The sequence below is a fragment of the Cercospora kikuchii genome, assembly GCF_019650295.1.
Source record: "Cercospora kikuchii DNA, contig_00003, whole genome shotgun sequence".
NCBI classification, from domain to species: Eukaryota; Fungi; Ascomycota; class Dothideomycetes; order Mycosphaerellales; family Mycosphaerellaceae; genus Cercospora; species Cercospora kikuchii.
The window spans coordinates 2,981,569-3,003,891 of NW_025408584.1; the positions used below are offsets into that span (position 1 = coordinate 2,981,569).

General features: G+C 52.6%; 13 protein-coding genes across 13 annotated transcripts; 8 read left to right on the forward strand and 5 right to left on the reverse strand.

The window, feature by feature from the left end:
- Positions 1 to 5: 5 nt before the first annotated feature.
- Positions 6 to 972, reverse strand: CKM354_000553900 (uncharacterized protein; the record flags this gene model as incomplete). The annotated part of the gene is made up of 3 exons (XM_044800816.1): positions 6 to 560; positions 642 to 709; positions 939 to 972. The coding sequence occupies 3 exons, from the start codon at positions 970 to 972 to the stop codon at positions 6 to 8; spliced, it is 657 nt and encodes a 218-aa protein (XP_044656751.1).
- A 274-nt stretch (positions 973 to 1,246) lies between these two features.
- On the forward strand, positions 1,247 to 3,491 carry CKM354_000554000 (uncharacterized protein; the record flags this gene model as incomplete). The annotated part of the gene is made up of 6 exons (XM_044800817.1): positions 1,247 to 1,326; positions 1,386 to 1,517; positions 1,580 to 2,228; positions 2,287 to 2,799; positions 2,858 to 3,317; positions 3,364 to 3,491. The coding sequence occupies 6 exons, from the start codon at positions 1,247 to 1,249 to the stop codon at positions 3,489 to 3,491; spliced, it is 1,962 nt and encodes a 653-aa protein (XP_044656752.1).
- Positions 3,492 to 3,593: 102 nt separating this feature from the next.
- CKM354_000554100 (uncharacterized protein) lies at positions 3,594 to 4,563 on the reverse strand (the record flags this gene model as incomplete). The annotated part of the gene is made up of 4 exons (XM_044800818.1): positions 3,594 to 3,856; positions 3,932 to 4,167; positions 4,229 to 4,380; positions 4,441 to 4,563. The coding sequence occupies 4 exons, from the start codon at positions 4,561 to 4,563 to the stop codon at positions 3,594 to 3,596; spliced, it is 774 nt and encodes a 257-aa protein (XP_044656753.1).
- A 396-nt stretch (positions 4,564 to 4,959) lies between these two features.
- On the forward strand, positions 4,960 to 5,784 carry CKM354_000554200 (uncharacterized protein; the record flags this gene model as incomplete). The annotated part of the gene is made up of 1 exon (XM_044800819.1): positions 4,960 to 5,784. The coding sequence occupies one exon, from the start codon at positions 4,960 to 4,962 to the stop codon at positions 5,782 to 5,784; it is 825 nt and encodes a 274-aa protein (XP_044656754.1).
- A 279-nt stretch (positions 5,785 to 6,063) lies between these two features.
- CKM354_000554300 (uncharacterized protein) lies at positions 6,064 to 7,422 on the reverse strand (the record flags this gene model as incomplete). The annotated part of the gene is made up of 1 exon (XM_044800820.1): positions 6,064 to 7,422. One exon carries the CDS (start codon positions 7,420 to 7,422, stop codon positions 6,064 to 6,066), a length of 1,359 nt encoding a protein of 452 aa, XP_044656755.1.
- A 490-nt stretch (positions 7,423 to 7,912) lies between these two features.
- On the forward strand, positions 7,913 to 9,355 carry CKM354_000554400 (uncharacterized protein; the record flags this gene model as incomplete). The annotated part of the gene is made up of 5 exons (XM_044800821.1): positions 7,913 to 8,071; positions 8,120 to 8,613; positions 8,672 to 9,068; positions 9,122 to 9,227; positions 9,288 to 9,355. The coding sequence occupies 5 exons, from the start codon at positions 7,913 to 7,915 to the stop codon at positions 9,353 to 9,355; spliced, it is 1,224 nt and encodes a 407-aa protein (XP_044656756.1).
- Positions 9,356 to 9,781: 426 nt separating this feature from the next.
- CKM354_000554500 (uncharacterized protein) lies at positions 9,782 to 10,291 on the forward strand (the record flags this gene model as incomplete). The annotated part of the gene is made up of 1 exon (XM_044800822.1): positions 9,782 to 10,291. One exon carries the CDS (start codon positions 9,782 to 9,784, stop codon positions 10,289 to 10,291), a length of 510 nt encoding a protein of 169 aa, XP_044656757.1.
- A 2,765-nt stretch (positions 10,292 to 13,056) lies between these two features.
- On the reverse strand, positions 13,057 to 14,019 carry CKM354_000554600 (uncharacterized protein; the record flags this gene model as incomplete). The annotated part of the gene is made up of 1 exon (XM_044800823.1): positions 13,057 to 14,019. The coding sequence occupies one exon, from the start codon at positions 14,017 to 14,019 to the stop codon at positions 13,057 to 13,059; it is 963 nt and encodes a 320-aa protein (XP_044656758.1).
- A 974-nt stretch (positions 14,020 to 14,993) lies between these two features.
- CKM354_000554700 (uncharacterized protein) lies at positions 14,994 to 15,287 on the forward strand (the record flags this gene model as incomplete). The annotated part of the gene is made up of 1 exon (XM_044800824.1): positions 14,994 to 15,287. One exon carries the CDS (start codon positions 14,994 to 14,996, stop codon positions 15,285 to 15,287), a length of 294 nt encoding a protein of 97 aa, XP_044656759.1.
- A 417-nt stretch (positions 15,288 to 15,704) lies between these two features.
- Positions 15,705 to 16,676, forward strand: CKM354_000554800 (uncharacterized protein; the record flags this gene model as incomplete). Its single annotated transcript, XM_044800825.1, has 1 exon — positions 15,705 to 16,676. The coding sequence occupies one exon, from the start codon at positions 15,705 to 15,707 to the stop codon at positions 16,674 to 16,676; it is 972 nt and encodes a 323-aa protein (XP_044656760.1).
- Positions 16,677 to 17,271: 595 nt separating this feature from the next.
- On the forward strand, positions 17,272 to 17,865 carry CKM354_000554900 (uncharacterized protein; the record flags this gene model as incomplete). Its single annotated transcript, XM_044800826.1, has 1 exon — positions 17,272 to 17,865. The coding sequence occupies one exon, from the start codon at positions 17,272 to 17,274 to the stop codon at positions 17,863 to 17,865; it is 594 nt and encodes a 197-aa protein (XP_044656761.1).
- A 316-nt stretch (positions 17,866 to 18,181) lies between these two features.
- On the reverse strand, positions 18,182 to 20,434 carry CKM354_000555000 (mRNA-binding ribosome synthesis protein NOC2; the record flags this gene model as incomplete). Its single annotated transcript, XM_044800827.1, has 1 exon — positions 18,182 to 20,434. The coding sequence occupies one exon, from the start codon at positions 20,432 to 20,434 to the stop codon at positions 18,182 to 18,184; it is 2,253 nt and encodes a 750-aa protein (XP_044656762.1).
- A 210-nt stretch (positions 20,435 to 20,644) lies between these two features.
- On the forward strand, positions 20,645 to 21,452 carry CKM354_000555100 (ESCRT-I subunit protein VPS28; the record flags this gene model as incomplete). Its single annotated transcript, XM_044800828.1, has 2 exons — positions 20,645 to 20,971; positions 21,027 to 21,452. The coding sequence occupies 2 exons, from the start codon at positions 20,645 to 20,647 to the stop codon at positions 21,450 to 21,452; spliced, it is 753 nt and encodes a 250-aa protein (XP_044656763.1).
- Positions 21,453 to 22,323: the final 871 nt, after the last annotated feature.

Genomic DNA, 22,323 nt, shown 5'->3' on the forward strand with positions numbered 1-22,323 from the left:
GTAATCTAGATCTGAGTGTAACGCAGATACGGCTTCACCTCGCGCACCGAACCGAATTTCTTCTTCGCGTCCTCAGTGCTGACACTGGGTGGCACGATCACATCCTCACCAACCTGCCAGTCGATTGGAGTCGTCACTCCCTTCTTGTCACCAGTTTGGAGACTGTCAATAACTCGCAAGACCTCAGATGTGTTGCGGCCGGTTGAAGCAGGGTACATCATCGTCAAACGGATCTTCTTGCTAGGATCGATGACGAAGACAGAGCGGATGGTGAAGGCGATGCCTTTCTCATCAATGTTCTCCAAGTCCTGCTGGTCAATCATGTCGTACAGGAACGCCACCTTGCGATCTGCGTCGGCGATGATGGGGAAAGACAGCTGGGTATTGGAGATCTCGTTAATGTCTTGGATCCATTTGTCGTGAGAGCCGAGATCGTTGGCGCTGAGCCCGATCATTTTCACGCCGCGCTTTTCGAACTCATTGCGGAGTTTGGCAAATGCTCCGAGCTCGGTGGTGCAGACTGGAGTGAAGTCTGCTGGGTGGGAGAAGAGAATGGCCCACTATGATTGCGATAGGCTCCAGGTCAGCATGGAAGGGGCTTCCGAGTCATAGTCATTGAGGGCAGCAAAACAAGTGCTCACCTTGTCACCGATGAATTCATGGAAATCGATGTTTCCTTGAGTCGTTTGGGCTTGAAAGTTAGGGGCGACTGATCCAAGACGGAGTCCGTACACTTCTCAGCATTTGGCTCTCCGATACGTGATCCCCACGATGGAATCCATGATTGAGCAAGACCTTGATCTGCGCGACATGGCGGAGGAATTGGCTTTTCGATGCTCACCTTGGTTGCTCGGCAGGAACGCTCAGGAACCTCTTGAAGATTGGAGATGCTTGTCTGCTAGCGAAGCATTGATGCGTTGCCGAAAGTCGGGATGCACGCAGTGCGCTTCTTGTCAATGCTGCTGCTGCCATTTCCACTATGTTGCCGGAATTCGAAGGATTGGATACCAGAAGAGTCTGATGGCGACATTGATGCTCGAGTTTTCCATCGTATCGATATGACGTCTTCACTGAATCAACTATGCATCGAATATTTGATTAGGAGCTGATGCATTTCGCCGAGGCCGAAGCTGTCGAACTCCAACTCCGAGATTCGGTTCTGACTGCCGAATTGCTACTTCCTTTGCACAACAGCAATGAGAACGAGACCTTCTGACAGAGCGTGAGAGAAGGCTCGGATATTTCTATGACTGTATCTTCAAGCACCATCCGGACGAAGGAAGCGCTGCCTCGCGCTCGAGCTCGGGCTGGCGGTAGGTTGAAGGCGTAAGTGCAGTCGCTGGAGAAGATCGTTCATTCGGGTCCTCGCATTGATGGCCTTCAAGTTGTCGCCGATGCCACTCGAGAAAGGTCCGATGCAATGGCGACTCCCCATGCGACAGCTGTCGCCGCTCCGGCAAAGAGGATGAGTGCGATTATGCGACACCTCAGCGACGCCGCACACAAGCTACGCAGCAGTTAGTGGCAGACTTCCATCAACCTGGCGAGCCAGCTGTGAACTGATGGGTCCATTGCGTAGTGACGCTCATGTTCCAAACACTGCATCAGCACATAATGGCGAAGTCCACAGTCATGAACCACGTGGAGATGGCCCAAGCAACACATCAGTAAATCATCACGAAGCCCGAAGTAATCAAGGGCGGGTATCTCTATCCCGAGATCCTGCACTTCTTCATGGTCCGTGGTTTGTTAACATGGACGTACCATACACTCCAATCTTGGTCGCCGAGTCCTCTGACTCTGCCTTTGCAACGCGATTTCGTCAAACCATCTCCACAAGCCAGCAGGATCATCTGCCCCGGGTCGACTTCGTGAGCGATGAGGATATCCTCGCACTGTCAGAGGCTGAATACATTTGGCCGAGCCCAGCCCGTGCCCATTTCCTCCTAGACACGGCCCTCAAACGTCTCGGGCGCACCTACCATATTCTACTACGCAACGTGGTGTTTGAAGAACTCGAAGCCCTCAATCGCAGTCCTGCTTCGACAGACTTCCTGACCAAATCCAAGCTTCTGGCCGCATTCGCGGTAGGTGAACTCTACGCGACTAGAACGAGGACTGCCGACAATGCATTTCCTGGCCTCGGCTACTTTGCAAAGGCTACCAGAATACTACAGATTAGCCCCGAGAGACCAGTGCTTGGGTTTATTGAAGTCAAACTATTACTTGCAAGTTCTATCCATCTGAGCTGGTACTGATCGTACGCTGATAATCGGAACTTTCTAGTCTTTCTATTCCCTCTGCCTCAATCGACGCCACTCGGCGTACTCTCTAGCCGGCCAAGCCGTTAGACTTGCAGTTGTGATGGGGTTGCACCTAGAAGTTCCGCCTGCAGTACTGCCTGATCCAGCCTTACGAGAACACAGGCGCCGGCTATGGTGGACTGCTTACACCTTCGACCGAATGTGGTCGGCGAAGCTGGGCTTCCCACACGCTGTCTCGGACGACGATATCACAGTCGACTTCCCATCAGACCACCTGGAGCAGGACGACACCACGGATTCTCTGCATCCGTCCTTTTTCGCTGCCCGAGTCAGTCTCGCCAGATCGGCATCCAGAATCATAACTTCGATATACACGCGGACATCACGAGACACTCGCTTATCGGAAAAAGTGCAATCTGTTTCTAGAGATCTACGAGTATGGATGGACAAGCTTCCCCATGATTTGAAGATTGACAGTGCAGATCAGTACAAAATGGATCCCAGAGCCTGCTCCCTGCAATTATTATTCAATCAGGTAAAGTACACTATCTCTTTGAAGTGTTCGCAGTCACCCCAGTCTGACGACCGAGAAGCTCCTCATACTTGCGACAAGACCTGTCCTCTTGCATGTGCTCAAGACTCGCATTGCCAACCCCGACTCCGACATTGGCGTCCCTAAGTCTGCTTTAGGCCTAGCAGAGGCCTGTGTAACGTGCGCCCGTCACTCCTACAGCCTCTTAACCGACAAGTGGACCAATGGGTCTCTGATGCTTTTCGATTACTTCGACACCCAATATCTCTTCTCTTCATCGATCATTCTAGCTATCTCCTCACTGTGGGAGAGAGATTCGAGTTATCTCGACAGACACCGGCTGGAATGCATTACGGGCCTGCTTGCTCAGCTCAAGCAAAACGGCAATCTTCCCGCGGCAGAGTTTTGTCAGCATACAGATGCCATGCTGCCATTGATGGCCGATCTCGAGTCGCGCTTGCGTGCTCAACCGTCACGTCATGCGACATTGAACGAGCCACCGACAGACTACTCTCTCGGGGGTAATAAGCCGCATTCATGAGCTCGAGAACACGCAAATGGCGCAAGGTATCACTCTGATGGAGCCTTTTTTTCAGAACCTTCTAGCGCAGCCCGACGCAGAGCTCCAGTTCATCGACCAAGCGGACTTTCTGGATTTGGATCTTGGGCCGCTGTGGCCGGACATGAGAGTTTGACAGCCTGGAAAGTTTATGAAATCAGCCACCCAGGACTTCATTCCGCGTCCAGACTTTACCAACATCGCAATTCTCGTACATATTGGTACTGATGCAACCGACTTATGAACGGGCAATTTGGAGCTCAGCGGAATACCAAGTTTGAACAGCGCGAACATCGTAGCTCATTGCTACGGCATCAAACATTTTGAGGTGCTCTCTACACGCAGCGCCGTCGTTCGAAAGCCGAGCGATCCATTTCTCGTGTTTCTTTGCGGCAGCGACGATCTTGTCGACTGCCTCGACGAAAGCGAGCTCATCGCCCTTCGCAGGGACATAGCCGAGAATGGCAAGGGCCAGGTCGTTGGGGCCGATGAAAATCATGTCTGGAGTCGTATGAGGCAGCGTAAGCAAGACACTCTATGGCCGCGGATGCAATCGAGAAAGTAGCGCGAACTTACCTACGCCAGGCACGGCACAAATTGCATCGACATTCTGCAAACCTGCCTTCGTCTCGATCTGGACGCATGTGATCAAGCTTTCATTCGCAGTCTTGACATAGGTAGCGATGTCGATATTGTGGGCGATTGCCGCGAATGGGGAGCCTTGACCTCGAAGTCCATCTGGAGGGAATTTCGCATATTCGACAACCGCTCTTGCTTCTTCTGCGGTGTTGATTTGCGGAACGACAATGCCACTTGTGGTGATAATCAAGTCAGCTCTTCCAGTCGACGACATCACCGACGGCAGACACATACTGCGCTCCTGCATCCAAAGCACGTTTGATCAAGTCCGGGTGTGTCATGCGAAGCCTAACGAGTGGCGAGACATCCAATGCCGCGATCGCAGCTGTTGCATTATGCATCGCATCATCGCTGATTTGTCCATGTTCACAATCGATGATGACGCCCTAGACAGCCTGTGCATTAGCACAAAGTACGCTTTACATTCACAAATGCTGGTTACGGACATCCAATCCTGTTTGCGCCACTATCTGCGCTAAACGAAAGGAAGGAAGGCCCATGAAAGTCATGATCGGTTTCGATCGAGCCCGAAGAGCATTGAGAAGACGCAGACGCGGGTTGAAGACCATTTTCTCAAGGACAGCTGAATTCGAGGCAGTTGAGTCTTGTGGTGATGCTAAAGAAACAAAATGCAGAGAAGACAAGATGCTAAGATGCAACATCTGGTTAACAAACAAGTCTGAATGCAAATTCTTGCATGGCGCCATCGGCCGTATGATACTCGGCGAGTGCAAACGAGACCGTATGTCGCTCGGCATTGAGAGCTTGAGGGCTCGGCGAGAGGCTCGGCGTTTGGCAACGACAGCACGAAGAAAGGATCTGGCCGACGCCGAGACCGAGAGTCAGTTGGAAAGGCTCGCCGAAAGTCAGTGAACATTATCAATGCTGGAAGCGAAATCAACATTCCTTTCCTTATCGACATCAGAAATTCGGTGAGGCATCTTGCCATAACTACCACTCCGGCTATGGGAGCAACTTCGAACCTCCCCCACGTCACAGAGCGTTTGGATCTCAATGTTGACAATATTGACATTTCGCTTGCCACAACGCATCGCCCGGGCCGGCTCGACCCCGTGCTATTTCTGCATGGATTTGGATCAACCAAAGAAGACTACGCCGATTTTGTGCTAAGAAAGGGGTTCGATAACCATGCTTTCGTAGCATATGACGCTCCAGGTTGCGGACAATCAACGATCACAGAATATAAAGCGCTTTCTATACCTTTTCTAGTCAGGACCGCAGAGGCGCTATTGGATTACCTGCGCATAGACCGCTTTCACCTCGTTGGACATTCCATGGGAGCACTTACCGGGCTCGAGCTATCGCACAAGCACCCTACACGTGTGCTAAGCTTCACAAACATCAAAGGCAACCTGTCTCCAGAAGATTGCTTCCTCAGCCGACAAATATTCGATTACCCAGCAACGGACGGTGACTTGTTTTTCCGAGACTTCATTGATCGGACATTCCATGCTCCTTTCTATGGCAGCGCATTGTACGCAACAAGTCTGCAGCTCAAAGCTAGAGCAGAGTCGGTCCGACCAATTTTCTCCTCAATGGTAGAGCTCTCCGATGCGGGCGATCTTCTCGACAAATTCTTGGCTTTGCCTTGTCCAAAGATCTTCATGTTTGGCGAGCAGTACGATTCGCTGTCGTATCTGAAGAAGCTTGGCGAGTCCGGAGTGATACTGGCTAGGATCGAGGACTGCGGACATTTTCCAATGTACTCCAATCCACCATTGATGTGGCAGTACATACTAAGGGCAATCACCGAAGGAGGAAGCTTGTAGATAATATGTATCTTGTCGTATGCATAATTCTATTGTGCTGTCTTGATCCGGACGCATCCCATACTTTTGTGTTAGTCCTTGACCCACCACGCAGCCGAAATGCTCACACCTTATCAATGCAAGCAATCGATCAAGCGGCCATCATTGAGTCAGCCCGTGAAGGTGATGTTCGACAAGCATGGCCTATGACTGAATCAAAACCAGAATTGAGACGAGATGCACCAAAAGCCCTAGAAACGTCGAAGTACTGACTTTTGAATTGAACTACGAGATTAACTTCTAGCCTTTGCGCTGTAACAGATGATAGTTGAGCTTCTTACGAGCTTCGGCAATTCCAGCACCACTGACTAGAAGTTCCCGAATCTTGCTTTCCGCCTCCTCGATCTCCGCAGCTACTCGAGCCACTTCTCGTGCCCGCCGACGTGGCACCACCACGACACCATTCGCATCAGCGACCACAATGTCACGATGCTCAACTCGGACTTTACCAACGCTGACAGCCTGGCCAACATCTGCCACCTGAACTCTGTCTTTTCCAGTTCGCATCCAACGTCCAGCAGTGAAGAGTGGATATCCGTCGGTCAGTGCTTTGTCAACGTCGCGGCACACTCCATCAATGACGGTGCCTGAGATGCCTCTCAAGCCAGCATATTGGGTCATGATGTCGCCCCACACTGTACAGTCTGTGCGCCCACTGTTTTCGATGACCACAATGTCGCCCGCAGCAACATCGTCGATGAAGTCACCGACGCTGCCTGGGGGGTCGCTTGCAGGGACATAGCGAACTGTGAAGGCTGGCCCAACCATGGTCTTCTTGTAGTTGCTAAGAGGCATAATGCCATAAGCCTGGCCAGGAATGCCGAGCTTATCGAGCGCATCAGATACAGCAGCGGAGTCTAGGCCTGCAAACAAATCGCTGATCTCCCGCTCCTCGCTCGACATGCGATTCGTGTCCCGTGGTAATAAACAAGCGGCCGGCTCATTCGAGCTACCAGTCCCAATAGCTTCAAATTGACTGTCATGCATGACTTCGGAAACAGGATGCCCTGCTCGCACTGCCTGGACCATAGAGTCTTGACGACGCCCGATGTGCTCAGCCAGATCTAGGACCTCTTCGATCCGAGCTGCGGGCACAAAGACTGTACCACAACTGTCGGCGATCACAAAATCATCCTGTTCGACTGTGACCCCTCGCATCTGTACTGGAATACTTGCGTCATACTGTACCATTCTGTTTCGGGCGCTGATCATGGTGACTCCCCTGCCATATACCGGATATCCGATATCTCGACTTCCATCGATGTCTCGACTCATGCCATCAACAATAGTACCGCGAATACCCTTTGTTTTGGCAGCATTTGCGATGATGTCGCCCCAGCACGAAACGCCATCGATACCTCCGGCAATTACAAGGACACGATCGTTGGTGCTCGTGGAATCAATCACAGGGGTGATGAGATGCGTTGTGGGAGCTTGATCAGTTTTTGGTCCCAGTTGTACTGTGCTGGCGCGTCCGACAACCTTCTGGCAGTCCCACAGGGGCAGTAGCCCGTACGTTGCTCCTTTTAATTGTAAGAAATCCAGCGCATCGGACACAGTGTTTGTATCATGTGCGGAAAGTCTTTCCAGAGGATCCATGGTGTTCAAGGTGTGATTTGAGGAGATGCGAGCAGAGGGGTGACCTTTGTCAAATGGAACGAGATGCAAGCAACCGAATGCTGGAGGACGCTCATAAATGGCTGTTGGCTGGTAGGTCAATGGCGGCGTCTTCGATATGGCGTGAAGATGAAGCGTTCGCCAACGCCGACGCCGAAGCCGACGCCGAGAGCACCAACGTATACCGGAGAGGTGTTCAACATCTCGGTGCTGGGCAGATTCATAGAACACATGTATGTGTCTGACCGAAGCCGAGAGTCCGGAAATTCATAGTCTCTGTAGTGGCGTTGCCCGAACAAATCGACAACTTGGTCGCTGTGTTGACCGAAGCAACGTGAATTGCACTATCGCTCCAGTCCGACACCTTGCACGGCGTTTCGCTGCGTTGGTAAATGTTAAAGGCAGCAAGACCGTCCTGTCTCGTGCGTGCCTGTCCCTTTTGACTTTTCACACTTTCCTAATCACTTGGAAGATGTCCTGTCTCGAGAACCTGCCTGATGTGGCCGCTGACGCAGCATTTGCTCTCATCGAGCAGTACAAAGCAGATTCGTCGCCGCATAAAGTTGACCTCAGCCCGGGCTTCTATCGGGATGAACAAGCAAAGCCTTGGACACTACCATCTGTGCAACAGGTACTGTTTGATTCTTCCTCAAAACGAATCTGTGCCAACAATGACCAGGCTGAACGAGCATTGTACGAAGATCCATCCCGAGATCATGAACATCTGCCTCTGCTCGGACATGCACAGCTGCTAAGTAAAGCTCGAGACCTCATCTTCGGCGTACCACCGGACCAGTCTGCTAGCATTGCTTCTATCCAGACCATAGCAGGTACAGGGGCGAATCATCTTGGTGCTCTACTGTTAGCGCAAGCCTGTCGTCCACAGACCGTTTGGATATCGGATCCATCCTGGATTAATCACACGGAAATCTGGAAGATCGTTGACGATGGTATCCAGCGTCGATCGTATCCTTACTTCGATCCAGAGCGTTTCACGATCGATTTCGATGGCATGTTGTCGACTCTGGGCACAGAAGCCCAGGAAGGCGATGTGGTCATCTTGCACGGCTGCGCACATAACCCAACAGGTTTAGATCTGGATAAAGCACAGTGGAGAGAAATTGCAGCCTTGTGTGAGAAGAAGCGCCTGATTCCGTTCTTCGATGTTGCCTAGTAAGTTCAGCTAACGAGGAGGCAGTACTTGTTGGCCATCCATGCTAAAGGACTGTAGTCAAGGTTTCGCCTCTGGCGATCTGAACGGTGACGCTTGGCCTATTCTACACTTCTATCGCAGCACATCAGTGGAGTTCTTAGTTGCTCAATCGTTTTCGAAGAACTTTGGCCTCTATGGACAGCGTGTGGGCGTCCTGCACGTTGCCTGTCGGACTGAAACAGCAAGAGAGAAGACAGTCAGGACGTTGACACGTCTTTCCCGTGCCGAGATCACCAGCTGCCCAATCCATGGAGCCCGGATTGTGGCGCGAATCCTGAGCGAAGAAAATCTGACAAGGCAGTGGCAAGATGACCTGCTGCACATGGGCCAGCGTATGTTGCGCATGCGGACCCGATTAGTGTCTGAGCTACAGCGACTCCAGACCCCAGGCTCATGGCAGCACATGTTGACTGATGCAAGTTGCGGAATTCCGAAGATGCATCTACGCGCCATCCTGACCGGTCCCAGGTGGGCATGTTCTCGATGACAGGGTTGCTGCCGGAGCAGATCGAGGAGCTTAGAGAGCAACACCACGTCTACTTGCTTCCTTCAGGGAGAATGTCTGTAACCGGACGTCCGTACAACCGTTTGATCCTCTTTTGCAGCTTTTGAGTACCTGCTAATGTGACTGTAGTGACCGAGTATAATGTCGATTATGTAGCGAAGTCTTTCCACTCCGTCTTGGTCGGTTGTGGGACATAGGCTCGGCAGCTGCTGAGGTACTTGCCTGTGAAGGGTGGAAACAGCACATGCTCGAGGTGATGACCTTGGGTGGAGGTGCTCAGCTACTGTTGTAGATGAATTGGTGTAGAAAGTATTGTTGAGACGTAGAGTTACGAACGGCCGGCCATGCAAACTGTACGTCCTTTCGTCGGCGTATGCAGCTAAATTTTGATGCACAATTTGATTGAGTGTCTGCCTAGCACGTGGAGCTACCGACGCGAAAGTGACGCGTGCGCTGCCGACTACGCCGCCGACGTTCGTTCACCATTGCCGCCCACGCACCGTCACATTTGCCTGTGACTCGCTGCTGCCTGACATGAACCCAAGCTGGTAGCAGTGGTGAAAAGGAAGCTGGTGCACCCAGAAACAACAGCCTCCACGGCAATCACCTCGACAATCGCCGCTATGTCCAAGGTCGCTCCAAGCGCACGAACGTGGACGCTTCGGTTCAAAAACCACACCAGCACCATTCTGCTCGAAGTCGACCCGCTGCAGAGCCTCTCTGATGTTCGAGCGGAGCTGCTTCATGCTCTCGTCGAGACATCCCCCGGTGGCAAGCTCAATGGACAAGAAATACCTCAGAATGCTAAGCACATCAGACTCGGACTCGCGAACGACCGCAACGATCTCAGCAAAGGCTACTCGTCAGTCGTCAGCGAGCTCGAGGATGCCAGTGACACTGGCAAAGGCAAGGGGAAGGCACCGGTAGGCAACGCCAAAGCCGACTCGCTCAAGGATTGCCCACAGGGCGTTGGCATGAAAAATGGCGACGTCGTCGCCTTCAAGTTCGTTGGCAACGAAGGCATTGCAGATGAGTCCACCGAAGACATTATCGAAGAATGGGATGTTATTGTGCCGACTATCGAGGACACCTACAAGGAGGACGATGACGGGCTAGCCATGGACGAAGGGTGAGGTGTCAATGGCCTCGAGACGATCTCAGCTGCGCCTCCTGATTCTGTCATTTGAAGACGGAGCGAAGGTATGGAGGAGATGGATACGTGCATACCACCATACCACCATACCACATGTCGTGCTTGCAATCTCAGTCGCACGGCGCAAAGGCGTAGCACAGACCGCCATGACCCAAGATCACAACAACGGAAAGCCGCAGCACGCTTGACTTCTTTGAGAGCGTGTTCAACGTCGGCTTAGGCTTCGAAGAAGTCTATTGGCCCAAATACACGCCGAGAACGACACGCATCCGCTGTCAGAACGATAAACGTGGTTCCTGAGTATATCTCAACCTCAGCAACCGGGTTCGAAGGGGAATGGCCTTGTAAGGCCATTGAGTTATGAAGCCGTCAAATACTGGCCACAAATCGACAGATTCTCTGTCACACGATCTGTCCTTGAGTTTGCTTGTGGTTGTTTGCTTTACAAAGACACTGACTGGCTTCTTTGGCGAGCTCAGCGTCAATAAAGTACCAATAGGAGGCGATCATCAATTATCCTTGACTACGATTGCGCAAACTCCACTGCTCTATAGTGCCGCATTCACGGTGACGTGCAGCGCGGAAGCCGCCGCCATGGAATACGACTTCATAGAGTGGCATATTGAATTCGCGTTCGAGCACTCGAAGAGTACGGTGGCGTGAGAGCCACTTTCGATAATAACATCGAGTCGTCGCCATCTGTTTCTTGATCCGGCTGTCAAGCCCGAGCCGCTGCCGCACGGGACGCTTTAAGTGTCGGCAGTGCGTCTTCGGGTGCCTGGTTAACTCTCGGTCGCTATCCGCTGTCATGTCCAGGCTTGCGGACCTTTGTGCTAGCCTGCATCGCCACTGCTCGCCATGCAAAGAACAATGAGTATCGTCACAAAGCAAAAGGAGTTCCGTTCGCATGCGATGTAGTCCACCGGCGATCATAGTTGCCATTCGCATGCTGCACGATTTCCACTTCGATCTCGCATACTACATGCCATTCTCCGGGACGTTTTCATGCTGCAACAGCAACAGATCTGTTCCACTCAGTGATGATGATCATATGTCGCGCCCACTTGAAACCTGCGCTGTGCTGCACGAAGCCGAGCTACGACCGGTCATGATTCGCCAGATATGGAGTTCACATTGCGGCGGTGCTACTCGCACGAGCAGCGTGGACACGGCACGGTGGGGCTTGGTCAATCGACGAGCGTTGCAGCAGACATAACCAGTGCCCAGAGGCCTGACATCCCGGCGTCCGCGGTCTTGACCGGGCAGGTACAGCGGACGATCTTCACCACTCATCTGGCGGACTATCGTTCTATACGCAATCCCAATACTGTATCAGCAGATGGATTGCTCCCGCTTGACTTCATCTAAACGTCATGACCTTCGCATCGCAGAAGATAACTGCGAAGCCGACCATACGACATTCTTGCACGGCAATGTGCCGTTTACCGTGGGTGCAACCTAAATAACACGTTTCCACGAACGGCAGCAAAAGCACGCCGCGGCCGGCAATGACGATGAACCGCCTCGCCGTGATGCAGCCGTTCACTATCGTGATCATCCGTAGCCCACTCCTACCCGAAGGGACTCACTGGATATGATAATGTGCGTTGGCTGTGCTAACATACCTCGGTCGCACTACGACAACCATACGACTATCGTGAAGAATACCACGAGGGCAGTGCGAAACATGCACAGGCGAAACATGCACAGCCCACCTTGTCCTCACTTCTTCAAAGACAACATTCTCCGCTTTCGCATGTCCGAGCAATCGAGGTATCGTGCAACGCACCACGTGTTGTATGGCACCGTTTGTGAAGAGACTGGCTATTGTTGTCTTGAAAGCAATGCAGGCTGCGAGTGCTGTCTCAATATTTGCCTCCCTCTCTTTCAGTCTCTTTGAGCTTTTTATCAACTCTATTTGCTTACGAACGCAACAATGTCTTACAAGCTCTCTATATGAGCAGTCAGTTCTTGCACGACATGGCATACAGAACAACCACCGTCTTTGCCAAGCGCAGCGCAGTCCACGACGCAAAAGAACAAGCCGAACAGCAGATCCCCCAACAAGCATGCCCCTCACAACGTACGAATACACATGCGGCCACATCTATCAAGTCCAAGGCCGCCAATGCAACTGCTTTTACAATCAAATGATGCGGATCAACGAACCCAGCAACCATCACGCTCGTATCAACGAAAGAGTCTTACCATTCGGGACGGAAGAATGCCGACATGACAGGACAGTTTTCAAGGCGTACGACTGCCACGATTGCCGTCGAACACGCGAAAGAGAGACGGAGAGGCTTTATCTGGTTGACCGATATGGATTTGAGCGTCGGTATGATCGAGTGGCTACTTTGTACTACGACCGTTTCAGAGGGGGGAGTTGGTGGCACGGCAGAGATGAGAGGAGATGGAGGTGATGTGAGGGGCAGGCAAGGAGCGGAGTGAACGAGGTAGGATGCAGCTATTTTGTACATGGCAACATCGAGAGAGCCGCGATCGGCTAAGATTTCCGCGTTCACGGTCGGGAAATGGGGCGTATTGGCAGCAAGAAATGCGTGTGAACGTGAATGTTCAGATTGTCGCTGCCTCTTCGAAGCGTGCGTTGTACATGTATCCTCGGGCTCATCGAGCTTCAAAACATACAGCATTTATCCCTACTTGATTCCAACTCGCCTTTGCAATCTCCTCTCAATGCCTCGGCGCGTATTGCTTGAAGTTTACTGGGCCCCTCCGCCGAGCTCAAGGCGCATTGCTCGAATTCCACTTGCTGAAGAAATCGAGGACGGCCGGAGTGAAATCAAGACTCTTATCCAGACAGCGACGTTTGGTTTGATTGTAGTTATCTGATGCATCCCAATTGTTGCTGAAAGCATTAGGCCAGCAGTGGCCCAATTCGAAGATCTGGTAATGCTTCACGACTTCGTTGCGTCCGCCGCAAGAATAGGTCGTGGTGTTGTAACCGCCGAGATCCTTGGTGTAGTTCGCCTTTGCGTTGGAGCCACAAGTTCGCTGGCCCCACCAGCTTACCCATTTGCCGACATCGGGTAGAGGGCCTCCGCTGCCGTCTTTGGTAGGGTGATACGGGATGGTCTGGTCTTTGTCGCCGTGTGACTCCAAGATTGCTCTCTTCTTGCTGCAGTCACTCAGCTTGGTGTCTGTGTAGAGAGCCGCCGCCGCCATGGCGAATGCTGAAAATTCGTCTCCGTTGTCCGAGCAAGCGAGCAAGTCAACGAAACCACCACCATTCGATTTGCCCGAAGCATACACGCGACTTTCATCAATGCAATACTCCGTCTTCAGATGAGTGGTCAGATCTGTGACGAACTGAAGATCGTCGACCTCGTCGTTTGCATAGCTGGGGCCTTGCCACGATCCTTCATAGCCAGCGGGATAGACGACAAGGTACTGCTGTCCCTTTGCGTAGTCGAAGTAGCGTGAGTTCTGGTATTGTTGCCATGGAGTGCCACTGTTGCCGTGAAAGTCCAATATCAATGGCCACTGCTTTCCGAGATTCTTGTTGTACCCATCTGGAACTGTGACGGCGTAGGTCCTGTCGAATTTGCCCGAGCGGATAGTGTGACTGGCTGTGTCGTTGTTGAAGCCTTCGTGGTGAGTCTTCTTGCAAGCGGCAGATGAGCCGGACGAGGCTGTGACATGTGACGTTGCGAATGCAGTCAGAGCCAGAGAGGCGAGTATGCCCATGATGTGAGAAGAAGGTCGTGGTGATACAAGAACACAGTCACAGCAGGTGTGTGAAGAGAACAGAATACTTATAGGAAGCTGCGCATAGTCGGGAAGAAGGCAGCCAAAAGCGGGTCTGATCAGCAGAAGGATCGGCTGAAGCCACGAAATCACATACCACATCAAATGCTTACGAGGTGAGGATGGGATCAGCAGCTGTTGCGAGCCGATGTGTGATCAAAAGCATAGCATGCGCTGTATACGAAAGGTGCTTGGAGAGAGACTTTAAGGCAGCCTATGTGCATGCCAATCCTGTCCGCGGAGCTTTCCCGAACGGGACTCAAGCGCTGAACAAGATTGGCACGAGATTTAAGGCATCCCATCAATGTAGCAGATTCGAGTGCCATTCTGCTCTTACGGGCGAAGGCTGTACAATATATCGTGCATCGTCACATATGGCACTGTAACGCTGGGCCGGTGGTGGATGCGACATTGACAGCACCACGTCGGCTGTGCGTCATGCGGGAGAACATTGAAGCTGAGGGAGGAGCAACCGCGTTCCTGCAGCTGCCGAGATAGCAGGACGTCTCTCAAGCGTAGTCCATGGACTCCCGGTCGTGACCATGTGCATTGTTGCGAGCGAACAGATCCAGCACTGCATTGACGCATTGAAACAGAACAGAGCAATTTGAATCTCGGCTCTCGCCAGACCTTCCTCCTTCGGAGCTTCCCACACCTCCGCTCAAAACTCGACTGCGCCAGCTCCATCTTCTGCTCTGCAACAACCACCCATCTCAAGGTAGGCGCCCTCAATGTTCCTCATCCCCTACCCCTTTCATGATGACCCAAAAATAGCATGTATTACCGTACAGCACACAGTGCTCATGGCGATCAAAATTTTATCATTTGAGTATTTCTGACAACACACGTCAATATCGCACGAGAAGCACGAAGAGATGCTCCGAGCCAGCTGCTAACGCGCTCGAACAGTGATCATGAGTAGTCCCAAAGCTCCTGCTGGGCACTTCACGCTCCTCTACTTCGCCGCATCGACCTCGTTCACCGAAAAAGACCACGATTTCTTCCCTGCCCCGCTACTGGTCAGCCAGCTCTATGATGAGCTTGATGAGAAGTATCCGGGCATTAGAGAGAAGGTGCTGTCAAGCAGTGCTGTAACAGTCAATTTGGACTATGTGGACCTCGATGAGGAGAGCGCGAAGGGAGATAAAGGACTAGCCATTCAGGCTGGTGATGAAGTAGCCATAATTCCACCTGTCTCGTCAGGATGAATCAACATGACCCTTTCCAGTACAAATCTTGAAAGTACCCCTTGCTTTCCGCTGAATCTCTCGACATGGACACAAAATCCGGATGCACCGCCTAAGCATCTCGAGCAAAGTCAGTGGCACTCAATCTCAGACGATTGTTTGCGGCGAAACTACGACCAGGGCCAGGGGCATGAGCATCGATCACTATGTACTTTCGGAGAAAGCAGCTGTTGTTATGTGGTTTGCGCTGTTGGACCTACGATTCACGGCTCTGTGACTGCCACTAGCGTCCACAGGTGTCCAGGGACTGCTATCAAGTGCTCACTTCTGAATTGTTCGAGGTGCAGGTGCGGCGCTGCTCACATGCTGGCTCCAGCTGCATTCACTTCAGTGCCCCACCGACTGACATGAATTTATCCAAAATCATATTCTGACGCTATGCAAAGCAACATCACAGACACTCCAACGACAAGCAAAGTCATTGTGCTTCGCCTTGATCACCTGCGCCATTACTTGGGTATCGCCATCGGTGGTGGCTTGATTCCACGCCATACTTTGAGACATTCGATCAAAATGGGCGGATCAGCACTTGACACTCAAAATCACTCTATTCGCCGCCGCATCCGCGACAATGTCGCAGCTGCTATCCGTCAAGATTGGGGCGCTCTGAAGAAGTGGTACAAACCAGTTAAGATTGTGGACGCCACAGACGCACGTTGGCTGGCCCTTGTCGAGCAGCAGACGTCGGTCAGAGAGAGGATTGAGACCGCTTCCAAGCCGTCAACTGATGTCGTGAAGAAGCACATGGTCATTAAGGCACTACGCGAAGAATTTCCGGAACTTGCGTCGGAGGTTCCTGCACCACCGGAGCCACAAGTCGGCTCGCTCCTGCCTCCAAATGATGAGCAAACAGCCCTTCCGAGCTACGAAGCGGCAACTGCGAAGATGGCAGTAGATGCATCTCCGCTCGACACGCTGGCTTCGGAGACACCCAATCTCCAACCGCCTGAGGCTTCCACTAAGCGCAAACTCGCGGAGACACGCTTCCCGAAACCATATGCCAAGAAAGTGAAGGCGGATGACTTTGCTGACTCGTCTGGCGACGAAGACAACGGCGGAGATGGCGATTTCGACCCCAAACAGGAACGGAATGAACGTGTGGCGGCTCGCGGTGAGCGCAGACAGCGTACTGAGGACAAAGGGGTCGCCACCGTCACAGTTGAGCAACTCGAGCGCCAACGCGAAGACCTTGGCGACAAATATCGCCTGGACGACATCCAGCTCCTCAAGAAGATCGCAGAGATACGGGGCGACAAGCGAGAAGGCTTCAAACTGGTGGAAGAAGAATTGAATCTGAAGCACAAGCGCGCGATGGAGCAAGCTCGGCGGAAGTACAGCCTCGAGAACTGATCGAGTCTCTCACAATCAGAGCATGGCACTGCTCGCTAGCTTGTCCACAGCTACAGTTCCGCATCAGAGATGGATACGGAGTGACTGTCTGTTGTTGGAGTCAGCCCTACTAGCGGGAATCCTATGCATCCTGCAGCTGACTCCTTGGCTTGCAGGCCACACTCACACTTAGAAAGCCAGAGTCCTCTGGCACAACTCACGATTTCACGATTTCTCATTCCGTAGCGCATATACTTTACACAAGATGCAAAGCCCACGACCAGCTTATGGCACGATGCAGACGTCCAGTTCCACCCAAGACTTCTTACCTCCGGCCGCGCGAACAGAGACCCAGTTTGATAAATTGCCGAAACGTGAACGCAGTCGCGTCGTAATGTTCGTGGTGACTTTCGTGGTCCTGCTAATGTTTGGCTGCCTACTACTTTATTGGTTTCTGGTGATGTAAACTGTCTACGACAGTGTTTGAGACTCAAATCTACTGGTTCTTGGCGTGGGGTTGTGGAATGTAGTTCTTGACAAACACCTCCTTCTTGAATGTCAGCAGGAATCTTCTTTCGCAGGACCCAAGGACGCAGTGTTGTCCAACATCGCCAAAATGCCGACCACCAGGAGCTCGAAAAGAGTTGCGAAGACCTTACCAACACCCGCCAAGCATATCTCGCTCGCAGCTCGCAAACGCGCAAGCAACACAGCATCGCCATCTCAGAGCAACAAGACTACAGCAGGTCCTACGCGCATCGACCAGGACCAGCTCAAGAAGCCATCTACTCATTCATCAGACCAACCTTCCTCACATCCCTACCTCAACACCCCAGACCTCAATCGTACAACATCCGGTCTCTTCCTCACAGATCGAGACGTGCGACTTCCTTCACCACGAACACATCCCATGGACCCCGGCTCGCTATGCTCAAGACCCGGGTCTCGTCCTGCATCTCCTATAGCTCGCGCGCCCTCGCCACTTCGACATGAGATTTTGCTTGGAGATGAGGGAGTGAATCAGAATATAAGACCTGAAGATATTGAAATTATCCATCTGGAAGTTGGGGATGGTGGTCATTTCGATATGGTGATTTCGTTGCGTGATGCGGAAATACCCGAAGCGAGGACCAGGAACGTACCAACGATGTTTCTGGATGTGCTCACGAAGCAAATTGATGAATGGGGTGTCGTCTGGAGGAAGGAGTGAAAGAGGCTACGGTATGGGTGGCTTTGTGGAAGGGACCTGGGAGTTGACGCGAGGAGATGATTGCGAGGACTGCATGAAGACAAGGGTGATTATGGTAGCGACACGTTGATGATCGCGCGACACCCAGGTGTTTGTCAATGCGATCGTGCTGAGAACCTGGTCACTCGGAGGAAGAGACCGAATTCAGCGCTCACGAGGATGGTCTTGACGGATGATTGCAGTTCCGATGAGCTGAAGAGGCAGCAGTGTGTCTTTTCCTGAAGCGCGTGTTCGCGCAGTATTACTTCTCCCTGCGGACTTTTAAGTCGACTGATGGCTACTCGCTATCATCGTCCTCTTCAACATCGAGCATCTCCTCATCGTCATCATCTTGACTGTCGGCCTCACTTTCACTGGCCTCATCGTCACTCTCTTCACGATCTTCTGCACCCCCTTTGGCAGCCTTCTCGCTAGCACGCCTCCGCTCTTCCTCTTTCCTGCCCTCCTCGATGACTCTCGCCTTCTCCTCCCTAGTCTTTCGCTGACCGACGACATACGCGCCCAATGGAGTCTTCTCCCAACTGACGTCCTTCAGGAATGCGTCAACGCCTTGTCGGTGGTTAGGCGCAAACTCGACCTTTGCTCGCCTCTCCTCAACCCACTTCGCGTTGGTCTCCAGTTTCTGCACGAGCAGCTGTATGGCGCTGTTGATTTTGGTATTCTTGTTGCCACCCTTGCCCTTTCCTCGCTGGTTCGCTTCTTTGAGCCAACGACGTAGCATGACTGTGACTGGAAGAGCAAGTTCGGGGAAAGCGATGTTCTTGGTCCACATAACGAAGAACTCGGAGAGTAATTCCTGCACTTGCTCAGCAACACCATCCTGATACGTGCGAGTCCGCAAGTATGACTTTGGTGCCCGGATCGTGGTATTGAAGTCCAAAGGCTTGAGTGTGGCTGGCTTCGGAGCTTTCCTCATCTCAGCGCTGTTCAGGACTTCATACAAGGGAGCTGCGAGTGGAATGTAGGTTCCAGTGGCAAGACTGACTCGCAGCAGCGAACGCACAAGCTGGAAGCGCAGTGGAAAGTAGGTCGCTGTTGGGATCAGTCGTAATGCCCCTAGAGTGACTTGCACGAAAGGATATATCAGTGCTTGCAAGGGCGAAGACGTTTCCGTGCAATGCATCGCCAGAACTCTGCTCCAGAAGTCTAGGCTGTGCACGTATTGCCAATTGTATACCGCCTTGTAGCTCTCGTTGGAGTTGTTCGTGATGCTGCCTCGCAGATGCAAGGCCAAGCTTCGGATGAATGTGAATGCGGTCGTGTATGCCACACCACCCTCGCCACCGGCAAGACCCCAAAGCTCAGCAGCAGAGTTCTTCATCAAGTTTACGCCAGGCATAGTGTGCACTGTTGTGTTGCGCGCGCCTTTTACGAGTGCCTGATAAGTAGCTTTGAGCACATTTTCCCGAATGCCAGCATCGCCAATGACGGTCAGTCGACGCATGACGAGGAACGCTGCGATGCGCGTCGCTTCAGTATTGCTATGCGAAGACCAGACAACAGTCACTGCACGCGAGACATCCCGCACCAGCTTCTTGAAGGAGAGCAAGTAAGGTAGGAGCGGCAAAAGCGATGCGAGGGTAAGTCGGAGTGTGGCTGGATCCGATAAATGGTCCAGAAGGTGCAGAATACCAGATATCTGGGAGCGCAGCATGGGACCGAGTGTCTTGAATTTCTTGGATTCCGTCTGGACGTGGACTTTCCCATTCTTCGCCTCCTGTACCGGCAAGTGGTGCTCAAAGACTTTGGGGATCTCCTTCAGTGCAGTAGTGAGCAGCTCATGGTAGACCTGTGGATTCGACACCGAGTACTTGAACTCCTTCTCCTCTGCGTCTGACGAAGAAATTTGGGCTGCGGATCTGAAAGCGATCACGACCTCTTTTGCGGCACGCAGAGAATGTTGTTCTTGCAGTGCAGCTCTCCACTTCTTGACAGTCTTGAGATCCAGCTCGTTGTTGTCCGCCTCGTCTTCTGAGTCGTCTCGTTTTTTCTGTTTCTTCCGCTTAGGCTCGTCATCGTCGGTCTCGCTCAATTCTAGATTGTCCAAATCATCAAACACCTCAGGCTCATCCTTTTGTAGCACTTTGTGGAACTCTGGATCCTCCTTGGCCAATCGATCAAGCTGCTCTTTGAAGTCGCCAACGTCGCTCTCCGAGTCCGAGTCGCCATCGCTGTCTCCGCGCACCGGCACCTGCTCTGCAGCAGAGCCCGAATCTGATGTCTCGTCGTCGCTGTCTCGTTTTCTCTTGCTGGCTTTCTTTTTAGGCAATTCGGGGACTTCGAAACCGCCTTGGAAGAAGTCATCGACGCTCATATCCTTGAAGGCATTCGCGACGGCCTTTTGATTGCTCCCATTCGTTGTCGGCTGCCCATCGGACTCACCATCCTTGCCTTCCTCTTCTGCCCTCCGCTTTTTCTTTCGCTCCTTCAGTTGCTGCTGCTGCTTGGTCTTTTTCAATCCCTTGCGCTTTTCCAGTGTGTCTGACAGATGCTTCTTTTGAAATTTCTTGGTCGCCTTGCTGACCGGCATCGTGGCGACGAATACAAAGATGCGTGTTGACGGAACGCGGAAGTGGTGTTGGAGCTCATGTCGGAGTTCGAGTCCAAAATTTCAGCGGGTCTGGGGACAGAAGCGGAAGTGGTCCGCGCAAGCTTGCACCCACGAGCTCAGCAACGACGGCACAGCACACGACAGGCGGCAACCCATGGCATCAGCGACAACACCCAAGTCCGCAGCAACATGTACGCTCCGCAACAGCTAGCCTACGCGCCCACGCCGTACAGCTACACGCCATCGAACAACCTGACGGCCAACATCAACCTGGACGAAGAAGTGCAACTTGCCGACACGGCCGCCGAACGAGACCTGTACGAATCACTCGCAGAGGTGTACAGTATCATTATCACCCTCGATGCGCTAGAGAAAGCGTACCTACGAGACAGCATCAACGAAGCCGAATACACCGAGACATGTGACCGCCTGCTGCGCCAGTACAAGAGCAACCTCGCCGCCGAGAGCGTGCAAGCGGCCTTTGGTGATCTGGAGAGCTTCAAGGCTGAGTGGGGAGTGCGTGCGCCCGTTGTGCGCTGGGATACGGCCGTGTGTGCTGACGGCATTGCAGCTCGAAGTGCCCAAAGCCACGGAGCGACTGCGCATCGGCCTTCCAGCGACGATTGAGAGTGTGCCTACGCGCACTTCGTCACAGCACCACCGAGCGTCCAATTCTCACGCCCCAGGCAATAACGGTCCGGGAGCTGCCGCAAATGCCACAGCCATCGTCTCTGCATCGGAGAATTTCATCACACTCTTTGACGCCATTCGGATGAACATTCTGTCCAAGGACACGCTCCATCCTATTTTGGTGGATACTATTCAGGCGGTCAATAAAGTCACCGACCGCGATTTTGAGAACAAGGGCAAGATCGTGCAATGGTTGATCACCTTGAACCAAATGCGAGCTGCGGAAGAGTTGAGTCCGGAACAGGCCCGAGACCTCCAATTCGATTTGAATGCCGCCTACGAGGGCTTCAAGGCCACTCTTGGGTAGGGTGCCAACGTCGGCTGTGGGTCAATCTTGGATGCAGTTCGACAGGCTATTCACAGACATCGCATGTTGGACAGAATCTCGATCCCGACAGCTTTGCGAGCATTGTCAAGCGCGTCTCTGGATTCGGCTGACGCAAACACCGCTGCATGCCAACCCATCATCCGCTCGATCTGGACGATTCTAGCAAGGAGGGGTCTGGCTTGACATCGAGGTGTGCTGAACCCAGCAGTTTTGTTCGAGACTTCCAACTCGTCACATGTGATGTCCTGGCAATCACTCGAGATTTCGACTTGTCACATCGATTTCGCCATGAACGAAGCAGCGCAAAGCCTCTGGGTCAATGCAATGACGTGCTCTCTTCTGACGCCGTAGCAGAGATGTTTGCGAACACACAGTGCGAGCTGAGTCATCGTACAGCACGTCCGTGACGGCCTTTTGCGCCTCGACCCGATGACATGGCGATGTACCGGCACCGCACTGCCGGATTGGACATGACATGTCCATCTCGGCCCGGGGTATAGAAGGGCAACTGAGTCGTCGAATCTGCAGGTACGCGTAAACAACCAGACAACCAGAACGATCGCAATGCAAATACCCGGGTATTGTTATGCGAATGGGCTGCTGCATACAAGGCACTGCTATTGCATGAAGGCGGCGCTGCCTGGGTCATACGCCTCACGTCCAAGCCCAGGAATAGCAAAGCAATTCTGTCCGAAACGCTGGCTAGCTGCAGGAACGGAGTGTGAAGAAGCATAACAGCACCGCATACACCTGGTTGTAGTTCGCAGACTGCGCGAGCCGTTGGCGATAATGATTGCAGCATGCATAATCGACGCCTGCAGGATGCAAAGATGCCCAATTGATGCGCACT